The sequence below is a fragment of the Oxyura jamaicensis genome, chromosome 7 (assembly GCF_011077185.1).
Source record: "Oxyura jamaicensis isolate SHBP4307 breed ruddy duck chromosome 7, BPBGC_Ojam_1.0, whole genome shotgun sequence".
NCBI classification, from domain to species: domain Eukaryota; kingdom Metazoa; phylum Chordata; class Aves; order Anseriformes; family Anatidae; genus Oxyura; species Oxyura jamaicensis.
Genome location: NC_048899.1, coordinates 3,394,391 through 3,408,558, shown reverse-complemented (window position 1 = coordinate 3,408,558; position 14,168 = coordinate 3,394,391). Strand labels below are relative to the sequence as shown.

Genomic DNA, 14,168 nt, shown 5'->3' with positions numbered 1-14,168 from the left:
GAAAGAGCACTTAAAAAACACAAGGCTATGCCCACTTAATGTAAAGATTTACGTTCCAAAGGAATGAGTGCTCTCAGCTTTGCAGACTGAAAGATTTACGCGTTCATTAACCGGGATCAATGGGCTTCACAGAAGAACAGGAGGGAGCAAAGACTTTGATTCAACAGACAGTGTGAATGGTTCATAATGAAAGGAGTCCACTGGCTGTTGGATTGTCTGCAAAGGAACTGCCTGCCTGGGACCCCGAGATCAGGGTGCGTGGGTTTTGATGGGCTGTTTGGTTACTACCTGTCCTGTTTGGTTACATTTTTACGACGAGCATTTGGCACCACTGCATTAGTGTAACAGACAACATGGACCCATAGACTCAATTAGGTCAGAAAAGACCTTTAAGATCATCAGGTCCAACTGTCGACTTACTAAACCACTTCTACATCAATTATTCCCACTTATTATTCTTGTACTAACCATAATCGAACTTTTCTGCACTTAAGGAACGTGAGTGGCCATAGCTCTGCCTTCCCTGCCCAATAACACAATTTCCTTCTTGTGTTCCCTGCTCGACTTCCGACTTCCACGAAGCTTTGCTGCAACCAAATTTCTCCTCAGGACTGCTACCCACTATCTCTCCTTTCAAGTGTGGGCTGAAATATCATCTGTCTGCTAAACCGGAGCTGTTCTCCTCCTGCCCACTTCTGAGCTGAAGGTGCCTTCTGTGCTCCTCTTCCTCCATGACCCATGACTTTGCTTTCTCATCTCATTGCTATTATTTTCTCCTCCTCCCTCGTCTTCAAGCTGCCTTTCCTCCCATTTTGTTACAACTCGGTTGCTTCATGCTTAAACATGCTGTCTCCTCTCTGTGGGTGACATGGGTCACTGCCAGCTGGGAGCTCAGTTACCGGGCAGGAGCAGGGGAGGACAGGTTGCACAAAATTCAGCGAGGGGCTGCAGACCTTCAGTCTCATCTGGGGACTCCAGTGATCTCCTCAGCTCTCCAGCAAGGAAGAGAAAGGATCTAACACAGCTCTGTTTCTTGTCCTTATTTCTGACACAAAACAAATCATTTTGGTCTAGTTTGCCATAATTTCTGCCCACCCCAAGAAACAACCTCAGCCCTTCCAGCCGTTTAAGAAAACTGACTGCAGACTTCTCTTTCTGTGCATGACTCTCTTCACCTGTGGAAGGGCTCCTTGGCAGCAGGAAATATCTGGACCACGGCACGTCTTTGATCTTTTGGAAAGTAATGCCAGCATTCACTTTCTGTAGAAATTTCTTCCTTCGCCGCTTTGTCCTGCAGCCACCCTGACACCTCGAGCTCCTCTGGCTCATCGAGCCTTCATTTATTCATAACTCTATGTTTTAATCATCACGCACCATTTTTAAAGTAGGATCAGAACAATCAGTTTCTAATGGTTGGGTGTTATATCAACACAGGGCCATCGTGCACACAGAGCCCTCACAAGGGGTGGCCAGACAAATTCATTAACGCTGAACTAATCTCATGGTAAGAGATATTAAGACCCGTGAAACGTCAGCTGGATCTCACCTAAGCCATGCAGCGAGCTGCTCAGGTAAACCCAGCAATTGGCACCTATTCTACTTGAAAGACCTCCTTTTGAAATACAAAAATCTCACAAACCCGAGCTGTGAATACAACACCTGACACATTTTCACCATACCTTCCTAAATGCATGAATTCTCAGCACGAGCTGTGAACATTTGTGTGAGTGCATGCACACCCACACCCCCGCACGCACTCAATTTCTAAATCAATCCTCCGAGGCAAAGGGTGTAAAGCAAATACCTCCCGAACCTCACTAGTATTTTCATGCTTTTAATTTCAAATACCATATAAGGCTATTTGGCCATTATGTTTTACTGTAGCTTCTAAATATATTAAAACCGTTTACCACTGTAAAAAATATTTCAAGAACCTTGTTAACTTAACAGTAAAACACAGACAGATAATCTTATCTATTATGGAAATGTTTCATCACATCACAGCTGTGCTAGGCTCTGGATTTTGACTTTCTTAAGCCTGTATATATCATGAAAAGAATATGCATACTCTATGCATAGTAAGTCAATAATTTTCATCAATGTCTGTTAATTCTGGCAAGCGGTTTTACCACGTTTGTTATTTCCACTGCTGGAACAGGTGCTTTATGTTCAGAGTATCTGTACATTGACAAAAATGGAAGAAGCCCATTTGTTAAGGAGATAGCTCCTAGCAAAACAAAGTAATAACACGGTGTTTTTTTAACGCAAACGAACAAAACCATAGCCGAAGATGAGGACACATCACCTCGGTAAACAGAGGAGAAAAGCGACTTACATGTTCTTGCCAACTGTGATTCTCACGGAATAGGAACCATACCTGCATAATCTGTCCGTGCGTAATGCCCATCTTCAGACTTTGTAGTTGCTGTGGTATTATCTGTGTTAAAAGAAATATGTTGAATTGCTTGGGGGAGCCTCCACTTCCTATTGAATACGCCCCAGTGCAAACCTAGCATCCCCTCCACGCACAGCACCGCTGCTGGCTGCAGGGCTCCCCTGGGCTTGCCAGGTGAAAACAGCAGGAGCGGGCTTTCTGGAATGAAACACGAAGTATCTTCCATTAAGAAAACACATTTTTTCTAACAATATGTGACAACAGATTGCAGCTGGGATAAATCTATCAGCGTAAAGCAGGACTTGTCATTTCTGCTCTACGTGAAGTAATTGGGGAGTTTTAATATGTACCCTGAAATGAACTGTCACGTAGGGCAGTTACCTTTAAAGAAATGGGAATAAATGAGAATGCGTTTAATAGACAGGTATAGTATGGCCTTGTAAGTAGATGTACTGAGGATTTATAGGTCAGAAGCTAAGGGGGAAAAAAGCTATTAACTGTCCGAGCCCCAGTAGACACTTTATTTACAGGAGCTATTTAAAGGCAAATTTCCTTCATTTTTATTTCTGAACAGGCTAGAGTTTTTAAAGTCAATTCAAGGGTCACACAGGTGATACAGCACCCTGGGAGCTGGGCACAGAGCAGCACGGTGTTCGTGGCAAACACAGCTAGTCTCGATGTGGTATTAACAAAATTTCCTTCCAGGCACTGCTGGCATCCCATGAGCCCAGCAGATGAGAAACAAGCACCAGCACTGCGTACCGTACACATTACAGGAGTCTAATGGAAACGCGGGAAGTGCCAAATAAGAAGCCAACCCCAGTTCTCTCTCTCTCTCTTTTTTTTTTTTTTTTCCCTCCCTGAACGAAAATTGAAAACATTCTTTGAAATGAGTTTTGTTATGAGCGTTACCTTGACATCGACCCAAAGACATGACTTCAATTTTCTCCTGTTTCTGGCATGATGCCTCTTTGATTTGACATGCATTATCATAAGATTTCCCATCGGAAGCACAAAGAGGATTGAAGTTGGTTTGAGAACAGTCAATGTTGCACACACACCTGAAGAGACAGAAGAGAGAAAAAAGAAGAGGCTAATATCAGAAAGTTCTTTCGTGACATCATAAATGCATCTCGGAAAGAAAAGTGTTTGTATTTTCCTGACTGAACGATGCAAATCAACAGAATGAAAGCGGAAAATTCTCTTGAAAGGTCATTTGTATTTCTGGATGGAAATGAATGCAGGGAAAGGGGAGAGACACAGAAAACAAAGGCAAGAAAAAGGACACGTTAAAAAGAGAGTTATAGATGGAAAACTAGATGACAGCATTACCAACGGCAAATCCTTGTAAACCAAAGAACATCCAAGCGTATGTATGAGTAATTTACATTGCTGTACCCTCTTAGATTAAAGAAACCACAACATTTACCTCTGTTGAGTTGCTGCCCACACAGCAGGGGTACGTAACACAGCATCAGTGTTATCCATTAATTAGATCAATTTAGGATCAGGTAATATGGCAGCTATAGGTGTTCTGATCATAGTACAAGAAGCGATGTTGAAACCACATTTCATCCTACAGGGACGACCCCCGTGCCAAAACGGAGGGTGGCACCAGCGAGGCACCAGGTGCAGCTCCAGGGCCATGACCCAGCTCGTGAGCTCCTGGGCTGCTACAGGACGTGAACCAAAAGCATGGTGAGGACAGCTGGGGGTCTTGCTTCAAAAGCATGGTCTGGATCTCAGGTAACATGCTAACGTGGACACATCCGCACCCTAGCGAGCCTTGCCCATTGCTCAGAAGTTGGAGAAGCCTAATTACTTTCACCGCCTTCCACCGCAGCCTTTTTTCTTTAGGTTTCTCCTGTTCCATTATCGTCAGTGATGTCAGCCACCCTCGGGCATCGACAGAGGAACAAAATGCTAATCTTTCATCCTCCACCCCCTGTACCAGGCAGCTCAGCCTCGGCGAGGCTTACATTAACACCGAGGCCATCCTGCTCGGGGACAAAGCCAGAGGTCTAACCTGGCAGCCGCTTCGGCTCTTCTGAGCATGTAATTGTGCACACGCTGCTATCTAAACTCTTGCTGGCTCCTTCTGACATTTAAGGTAGAGCAATGCCAGCGCCGCTCCATCTCCAGCCCGCTGGTCGCACTCAGCCTCACAGTGCCTGCTCCGCGGCTCTGCCTTTTCAAAGTGAAGTAATGGAAATGCCAGCCTGCCAGCCTCACTGCTTGACTTCAGAAAGCTTTTAAAAGGCAGTTCCCCTTCCATTCGTATCACGCATTCGGACACCGTCAGACACGGCAAGTGCAGCAACAGAAAAACTCCGGGGGCAAGGGCTTGGGAGGAGGAATCACTGGGAATCAGACGGCGTGGGTCAGATTTCTTCCATCACCCCCCTCCGTCTCCGGCTTCTGCAAGTGTGCCCAGTGAAATGAAGACCTGGGGAACCACGGCTCGTATACACTTAGGCTTCCTCTACATTAGGTAGATCACTAAATACAGAAAACTTCAGCCCAAAGAGAGGCCAAAGGTGAAAAGCCAAGGCTATAAATTAAATTAAATGGTTTCATAACTAGTAGAAGACGGGAGTCTGGCTCCCTGTGCAGCAATTTCACCACACTGATGAATATACAGAATATAAGAAGGCATCCAGTCCCTCTCCTAAGAACCTCCTTATCAGTGGAATAAGGATGTTCTGCTCCCCCACAGTATTACCGGTCGTCGTTTCTTCCCGCAGTCATTTCCAGCTTCCCACCTTAGTCAAACTCACTTCATTAGGAACCGTTTACTGCTCGAGTAATCAGGATTTTTTTCCACGTTGCTCTAGCATTTGCATTTCAGATGGGACACAATCAGCCATATGCTCTTTTTTTTTTGGTAATAAACCAGCTAAGGAACAGCTTCAATACTCAACGCCTAGCTACAAAAAATGAGTGTGGGTTAATATCTATTGTGTCTCAAGTCAAGAGAAAATTAAGTCAATGAGAAAATTGAAACAAAAGGATACTCTTTAGGGGAAATCTAAGCAACTTGGGATGCAATTTATAAAACACCCAGGGGACGTACGAAGCTCATCTTAGAGTGAGGCACTTAAGAGATGTATTTTTAAAGGTGTTTAGATGCTTAAAGATGCATGCAAACATTTTGTGTGGGATTTCTGAAATCTCAGAGACCTCTCTCTCACTGACTTCAAAGACCATTTTAGAGCTCATTAGGCATTTGTTTGCATCTTTTGATACCTTCCAAAAAAAAAAAGGTTCCCCAACGACTTTTCTGACCTCTCTCAGTAAAAGTGAGAAGAAAACAAAGATTTTCTCAACCTCAAACCTTAATTGCGAGACCAACCTTTCCTACCAGGCAGGAAGCCTACAGCTGCCCAGTATCAGCAGGATGAAGCACGTGCTACTCGTGCAGATGGCAGGATGCTCGTGTCTGGGGGACACCAGAAAGGGACAACTGCTGCATGACACTATGTGCTCAAGTCTTATGGGAACCCCTCCATGAAGCCCGCGTTTTGGGGTTGACTAGATAGGGGATGAAAAAGCACTGCAATACACGCGTCAGCAGGATCTCCTGGTCTGTGTGTCATCCACCCCTCGCACAGCTCCGAGAGGAGAGCTTCTGGCTTGCAGCTGGGGCTTCTTACGGCTTCTGCACTTGTACACACAAATCCTATTTAAAGGCTGCACAATTAAGACAACATTAAATATATGTCAGGAAAAGCTCAAGGTAGGATTTCATCAGTAAGATTAATGTACTGGGTTGCTGACTCTGTTTAATTTATAGTGTTCATCTTATCAGGGAAAATGACAGTATATTAAAGCACATTTTCTTCAGACTAGAGGAACAAGCAGGCTGCCATTTCAGCCATGCCCACAAAGTCAAGAAGAGCAAATTACAGGGAAGAAGGTGAAGCTTTTACTGCAACCGTGCACGTCCAGGCACGCACCGCCACAGAGCACACATCGTCCTGGAGCAGGAGCCATCGCTTACGGAATAAATACAAAGCGAGTGGCGCTTTGCGTACTGCATTTAATGAAATCCTATCGTTGGAGGCAAAGCTGCCTTCACTTCTTGAAGCATGACGACCATCTCCTGCTGGACGAGGAGAACCAAGCTGTGATGTCCCTGCTTGGGTCCCTGCGTGAGGTGCCAGGCCAGGCGAGACCCCCTTCAGTCCTTCAGATCCTGCACTACGTCTCTGATTTTAAGTAATTTGGCCATTTCACCATTTTATCATCCTGGCTTTGACTTCCGATTATAGTTACATCAATAAATCCATTTGGTTTCCGTATTCCTAAGGGTAGCACTGCAGAAAGCTCGGCAGCACAAAGGCTGGCTGTTTTTTTCCTCGGGCTCAAGAAGCTGTGAGAAGGTTAATGAGGTCTCCTAAGGGTCACAGGATGAAACTGTACCCAAGAGCATACACAAAATACATGTGGAAGGTTTACCCATGCTTTCTGCAGGGGAAAAAAAGCAGCTTTAAAAGCATTTGTGTGGAAGGAGTGCTTCTAAGATGTCAGCCGATACCCTGCAGCTCCCCCGAGAAAGGAAAAAATACTGAATGCTGTCCCACAGGCCCAGTGCGTCCTGCAAGCAATGGGGCTCACACGTTCATTGATTAAAATTTGGGCTGTCACTGTAAACAATCATTAAACAAGGCTCAATTTCTTACATTTATTCTTCCGGGTCATGATGATAGTCTCTGATGAATTCCGTTTATCTGCTCTATTCTATGCCATTTCATACGATTAAAATCTTGGAGGAGCCCAACACTCCACTTAGTTATTTTGCTGATCAGAAAAGCATAAAAACAAAACAAACTAAGAAAACTGGCAAACCTGGGCTCCTCCTTGGGCGATTTGCCTTTGTACCTCTTGTGGCACAGCTTCTTTGTGGCACTGCTAGACCCTGCAATGAGGACATCGCATCAAGGCACAACTAGAAGGTCTCTGTAGGGGGGTGGGACTGGTGACCTGATGGAGAAACCCATGAGGCTGCCCATTTCTATTCAGATCTGGACCATGAAAAAGAACCAGAAGTGATGGCAATGCTGCTTGGCCAGCTGGAACTGCCAACTTGGCTTTCTACTGAACTGGTCTCTGTAAAAATTAATGGGGTCAGTGAACCGGCCGTGGGTGAGTACAGCAGTGAGCGCCTGGTCTCCCACCTCCCCACTCTCCTGCAAATAGCGTATGGTATTGTTCTCCGAGCACAAAGAGAGGCTTTGCCTGCAGAGAGAATGCTGCTGAAGAGAGGATTCACAGCTAGGAAGGACTGTCCGTGGAGTGAGGAACAGCATTTTAAGGAGGTGTCTCAATAGAAAGAGAGAATAGTTCCTCGCTCATAAAGTGCAGGAGAAAGCTATAATTACACTTCCTTAGTTCATGAATATAGTATAATCATTAGTGACACAGCGATGATAAAAAGAAGCCCACTCCACACTTTATCTCCGCTCCTAAGACAACTATTCAGTGTTTGTTTTCAGCAATGTACCACTGAAAAATAACTAAAAAAAATTACTACGCTCTATCTGTACATAGCATGAGGGAGGTTTCTTATGTAGCTTGATAGGAAGCAAGAAGGATAAATGTGACCATGCTTCTAAAAGAGCGGTTTTACTGGGAACAGATGCAGGAATGTTTTTGTCAGAGCGAGATGGCAATGGCAGCTCTTCCCTATTCAACATATTTTAATTAGCACGCCGTAGTTTGGAAACCTGAGAGCACTGTTGGTACTACCTCTGTTTATTAAAGATTCATATTCAGACTTCGCTTGCCATGGGTCATTTGCTTTTTGGAACCAGAGCAACAGAAAATTGTGTCTGAGATATCTGCAAAAAGTACTTAATGAAATGACTAACGTCTTCAGCCAAGTGTCTAGTTGATTACAGGGTCCAAACAGCAGAACAGCAATAAATCTGCCACAAAGAGAATTGTCAGTCAAGAAAAAAGGCATAAAACCAAACAGACAGGGAAGCGGGAGCTAAAAATGTGAAAATGCAAATCCAGTGTTATTTTTACTAGTCAGAGCTCTGATATTTGAGTGCATATGCTAATTTGGTCAAGTGTGAGATCCAGCCATGTCTCAGTGCACACTATTTTACAGGGAAAGCGATGTTCCATTCTGCAGTCATTTTAAACATGTCGTATATTTTCTCCAGGCAAAAATAAAAAAGCAAGGAAAAAAAACAACAACATTTTGCAGCATAAAAAAGCCCAAAGCCTTCCCTTTGCCATAAAGCAGTGTATAAATAAAAACACGCTTGTTGTACATTTATGATATTTCCACCAGTGAGATTTCTTACCCTCCTCTGTTCTGACTAGAAAGCAGTGATCAGAAACTCAAATTTCTGGTCGGATACCAGTAGTTTCCTCTCCAAGCCCCTGCCCCTCCAAATCGGACATTAAATGGCCATTTAAAGCTAACCTGGCAGGGTATGCCTGCACTGAGAGCCCCGCAATCACTCCCAAATGCTTTCTTCATCATTTGGATTCCTGCAAGGTTTTTCTTTTTGGTAGACAGGGCACCTTTGTTGACATTACCAGCAGGCTAGTTGAAACGAAGCCAGGCTGAACATTATGCCTCCATACTCCAACAGGCATTGCAGCGTGGTTCAGCTGGGTGTCAGGAGGCAGGCAGGAGTGCTCACCTACCCGGGCAGCTTTGGGCATGTTGAATACATCTCAACACAGTCCCACGTGGAGATACTTCCACCAGTTCTGAGCAGGGGCTGGCGAGGTTAACCAGGCTGGGCAGGTCCGTGCTCACCCGCCTCTATTGCCTCTGCTGTTCAGACCATCTCTGTGCTGTTGCATCGTGCCTTGTTAAAACACACTGCCTGATAGAGCCCTTTACAGGTCACCTCTGCTACCATCCTCACCAAATCAGGGCAGCTCAGCAGCTGGATTCCTTTGGGGGGCTTGCGCGCACCTCCATTTCAGCAGCAGGCCATCAGTGGACCACTGATCTCACACAGACCTAGAGTCACCATGATTTGGTGTTAATACATACATTTTGCAGAGAGGTAAATCATACTCCAATGTCCTGGAAGCCTCGATGTTGAGTCCATATGGACTTCTGGTAGCTTGGCCAAGCTCAAGTGAACTACAGTGGTCTCTGCAGCTTACAGAACACAGCCCAAGAAGATGGCACCGAAGCTGTGCTCCAGGAAGAAGGCAAAACTGAAGCAGGCTGAATATCAGGTACACACACATACATCCATATAAAACAGCATGTAAAGCATGTATTCAGAATGCACAGACACAATTTTTACCTAATTCTATGAATTATACCTTAACACCTGCCTGTGCACGCTGGAAGATTGAAATCCTATTACTGTGCTCTTAAAAGCATCATTGAAAGGCTTAGTAGAGATGCCGCAAGTCTACTTCAAAACAAACTTTATTTTTGAGGCAGATGCAAAACTTTAGCTGCAGTGCAGAACAATAAACAATACATATTTTATAATGGCAGCGCAAAAATAGCATGCGATATTACTTTCCTGGGTCTGCTGGTGCTTCTCTTCTGCTTTAAGATCACAAGAGAAAAAAAAAAGCGTGGCTTTCTTTGAGTGCCTTCCATTCAGTGTTATCTAGTTATTTATTTATTTTTCCTTTTTGTCCTTTGCAGCCTGGCTTCTGCTCTGAGCACGTCTACTTCTCACAGTGGCTTCCCTAGGATATTTTACCTATTTCGACTGTTCAAACGTTTATCTTCACCCCAAGTAAAAGCAGAAAAGCTTGATTCCCTCAGGGTGATGCAATGTTTCTGCATGGCATTTCAATAGCATGCTGTTATTCAAACAATTAGAAATCACAGAGACCATGCAAGGAATTATCAGCATCCTGCATAGAGAGTTTTATTATTATGTAGTGCATAATGAAAATGATTTGAAGGACCCCAAAGCATCATAACAGAAGGAAGCGCTGAATAATCAGGTGTTTTTTTTTGTTGTTGTTGGACTGCAAGAGCCCGAAATGTTGTTTACTGGACATATGTCAAGCTAAAATGCACTAAAGTGGAGAATACATTTATTACTGTCCTTCCCTGCATACCAAATGCAACATATTTTGTGAGCCTAGCAGGAGCACGGAGCCAGGAGCTGGGGTAATCGCTGTACAGCTGCCACACTGCTGCTGGAGAGCAGGGAGTGACCAGCAATGCTCAAAAAAGGGAGGCATTTTTCAGAGCACGTTTGCTCTGAAATTGCCACAATGACAGCTCATGGAGGTTGTTTCAAAAGGTTTTATGAGTGCCGTCTGGGTGCCAGCTCCTCCACTGTGCTGGACCAGCCTGCCCCGGTGAGGAGCTGGTCCCACACTCCATCGTTTTCCAAGGCTTCAGCCTGGTGGCTGGAGCTTGTGAAACGGCTGCCTTCATTTGCTGTGTGAGATGCTGCAAGCAGATTCCTAAACCCCCTTTCTTTTCTTTCATTTTCATAACTTTCTGTACTAAGTTTTCTGTAGGAAACATCACAAGCTTCACCTTTGCTTCCCTCTTACAATTCAAAGCACCAATTATAATATGACCTTCATCTGGCTTCCTGATGTCTCCGGTGCCCTCAACAGCACATTGAATTGTATACTAACACCTTTAGGGCAAAATAAATGTTTCACTTAATTTTTTTTTTTTTTTACTATTGTTTCCCTTTACAAGGAATTAAGTTGAGCACGATAGTTGTTGCTAGACTGGATGCTTTAAACACAGAGAATTATGAGGTTGATCACTGGGTTTGAAGTGCAATGGAAAAATCCTCACCCTAGCTGTGTGACTAGAGAAGAAATTTCTAATTCTGTTCATTGCCAGTTCAAGTGTCTGCAGATATCTAATACGTGAAGTTTATTTAAAGCACGAAGAGTAAAACAAACGCGTTCTTATGGCTTGCCTTCACTTGGTGTCCTTCACGTCTCTACAGCCCGTGTTAAAACAAAGCTTTGCCGACTCCTCCTCTCCCTCTGTAAACATTTGAGGCTGTCCCTCACCAACGTTTTACCGCTGTGTGCTCCTCCTGCTGATCCCGCTGGCTCCAGCTGTGCAGCCAACACTCAGACGGGAGTTGTTCCGATGGGTCCCCGCGGTTCACCCCGGCCTGCGAGGCCCGTCGGGAAGCGGGGGACAGCGGCCTTGCTGCGGGTCCTGGCACGGGCCTGGCCACGCTCACCAAGAAGCGTGGCACCCGCTGGGCTGGGACCCGTGGCAAATTTCGGGTTTATGCTTCCACGTAACAGCTCTGTTAACGACGCTAGAAGTTATTTCTGAAAGTGGGCCTTGATTTACGAGAGGGACTGAAAGGATGAATGCCTGTGTGTCACAAGCCCCATCCCACACAGCATGTGAGACATTCACTGCCAGTGGGGAAGGCAAGACTATGAGTGACCTTTGCATCACCAGTGAGATGAAAACCATGGTAAACTAATTCCTCCTTGTAGAGGCTTCCTTCACACGTGCAGCATCAGACTAACCCTCACCACAGACTGCTCTGTGTCCTCAAAGACCCGTGCCTCCCGCTTCTGAGGAGACCTGCCCGAGGCAGGACCATCTGAACTGGCTGCTCAGCAAGTAGGCTGACTTCAATTACAAAATAAAATCCGGTCTAGCTATTTAATGAAATTTTAGGAAGGTACTGCAGGCTCTCCTCCGGGCTTTGCACCTCCTGCGCTGATGGAAATAACACAAGATAACCTCGTGTCATCCCGTACAGTGGTGAAATGAGATCTTGGTGCAGCCCACAGGTATGAGACTGGGACCTGTCCAGCTTGGAGCAAATCGCTTCACACGTACAAGGAGAGAGCGCTGCTAACCCTCTTTTTTTTTTTTTTCTAAGAAACCCTTTTTTTTCTGTAGCTGAAAGCTGCTGTAGAAGTAACCCTGTTCAGGTGTGGGACACGGAGCAGTGCCACCCACCTGCACCTCCCAGAGGGACACGTGTCCCAGGAGCGCCTCAGCGTGGGAGGCCTTCGCTACAAAACCGGCAGACCGAGAGACAGCAATTAAGTCTTTGTGTCTGGGCACATCCCACGCAGGCTTTTAGCTGCGATTTGCTTTCTAGAGAACCGCCCGCATCCTGCAAGCACACGTGGGGAAGGACCGGCGTCGCGGCGGGCTCCCCGAGGAGCGGGGCAGGGGATGGCTGCTGTGGGGAAGGGACACCTGCCAGCCTGAGGTCAGCCCTGTGCTTCGGCCGGTATTGAGCTTTCGCCAGGCTGATATTTAATGCATGGGATGTATTTTTAATGGCTCGGATGTGTGAACACATCATGGCCTTGATGTTCTAACATGGGCGCGTGAAGGAGCCGCCGGCCTTCTGCGACGGATGTAGTTTTAATTTAATAGTTAACATAAAGTGGGACGGAAGAGATGAAGTGTTCTATTAAGACATTTGATAATAAATTGGAAAGTGCTTTCCCAGTGCTTTACGTAGTTATTCTCTCTGCTGATCTATTTAGCCGACACTTGTAATTCTGAACTACAAAGTTGTATCCCTGCTTTCGTAAACATACTTACATAAAACCCAATAACAACACAGCCTATTTATTGCTAAAATGCTAGTAGGAAATTGGAAAAGATATAAATACAATTCATTGCTGGTGATCTCCTGCCCCCTGAAGGCACTGTAAGACTCCAAATCTTGCTCAGTTCACAGCATCATAAAACTGAAGCAATAAATGTCACTCCTTTCTTGATTGCGCATTAAGCCAATCGGCTTTTTATTGAGACTAAATAGGCTGTCATGAAGGCACCTTGCAGTTTACTACCAGGGCACGGCTTTGGCTAAATGTGGGGCTGGGGAGCAAAGAAAGCTTATTTTTAAGTAACAAAAAAGGCAGCACTAAACAGGAAATACGAAAAAGGTGCAAAAATGCCTTGCTCCTCCAGGTCTGTGCACTTGTTCTTCCATGCAGTAATGCCCTGATGTACACAGGTGATTATGTGTCAATGCACATTAATATTTGATGTGCATTATCGTATTATCCCTTATGTGCACTCTCGCAATCTGGTGAGCCCAGGGTCTCCCAGACATGGGGTTGCACGACCGGGTGGTGGCTTTGGCCAGGAGCACCTGTGCACAGCTCTGCAAAGTCAGACGGGGCCCTTTTGTGTGCCGCACACAAAGCAGCAGGGCTGGGCATGGTCTGCACGACGCCCTGCATTACAGCGAGAGCAAGAAATAGCCTGCCTAAACCTTTCCTTCAAATGCAAATAAAGGTGTGCACTCAGAACACTGCTACGCTTTCCTACCAAGGACTGAAAGACGCAGTCACAGCTTGTGGGAGAAACGTGAAGGAAAATTGTGAACGTTTAATGCGCCTGCCACACGCTGCCTGGGGAGGCTCAGGCAGAGCAAGCACCGGAGAAGAGGACCTCTGCACTGCCCACAGGTAAAGCCTCCAAAATCCATGGTGGCTTCTCTGTGCTGCCCAGCAAACAGCAAAGCAGAGCGGCTGGGAGCCAGCTTTAGGTCGCCTCCCAACTTTTCCGCAGCCCTCTGTCCTCTTCCAGTCCGTCCCCAGCATTCCCTGCCGTGCCCACCCACCCCTCTGCTGCCTCCGTGCCTCGTGTCCACAGGAATGCAGCGGTGGGCCCCTTGGCCGTGTAAACCTGACACGAAAACTTGGCTATTTTGAGCCACGCTTTAAAATTGCAGTTTTTACTTTTACTTTAAGTTGAAAAGACTAATCATTGTAAAGACAGGTGACAGCTCTACATGCCTTATAAGCTATTCCCCCCTTAAATTTCAGAAGAATTTGTGTCTTGCTACTACAG

At 45.6% G+C, this 14,168-nt stretch overlaps 1 protein-coding gene across 1 annotated transcript in view; it reads right to left on the bottom strand.

The window, feature by feature from the left end:
* TMEFF2 (transmembrane protein with EGF like and two follistatin like domains 2) overlaps positions 1-14,168 on the bottom strand; it is a 117,275-nt gene that overhangs the window by 25,358 nt on the left and 77,749 nt on the right. Inside the window, exons 6-7 of the mRNA XM_035330852.1 lie at positions 3,308-3,456; positions 2,378-2,437 (exon numbers count right to left, since the gene is read on the bottom strand). Of these exons, the coding sequence (XP_035186743.1) occupies positions 2,378-2,437; positions 3,308-3,456 (209 nt within the window). The remainder of the gene's footprint in view (positions 1-2,377; positions 2,438-3,307; positions 3,457-14,168) is intronic.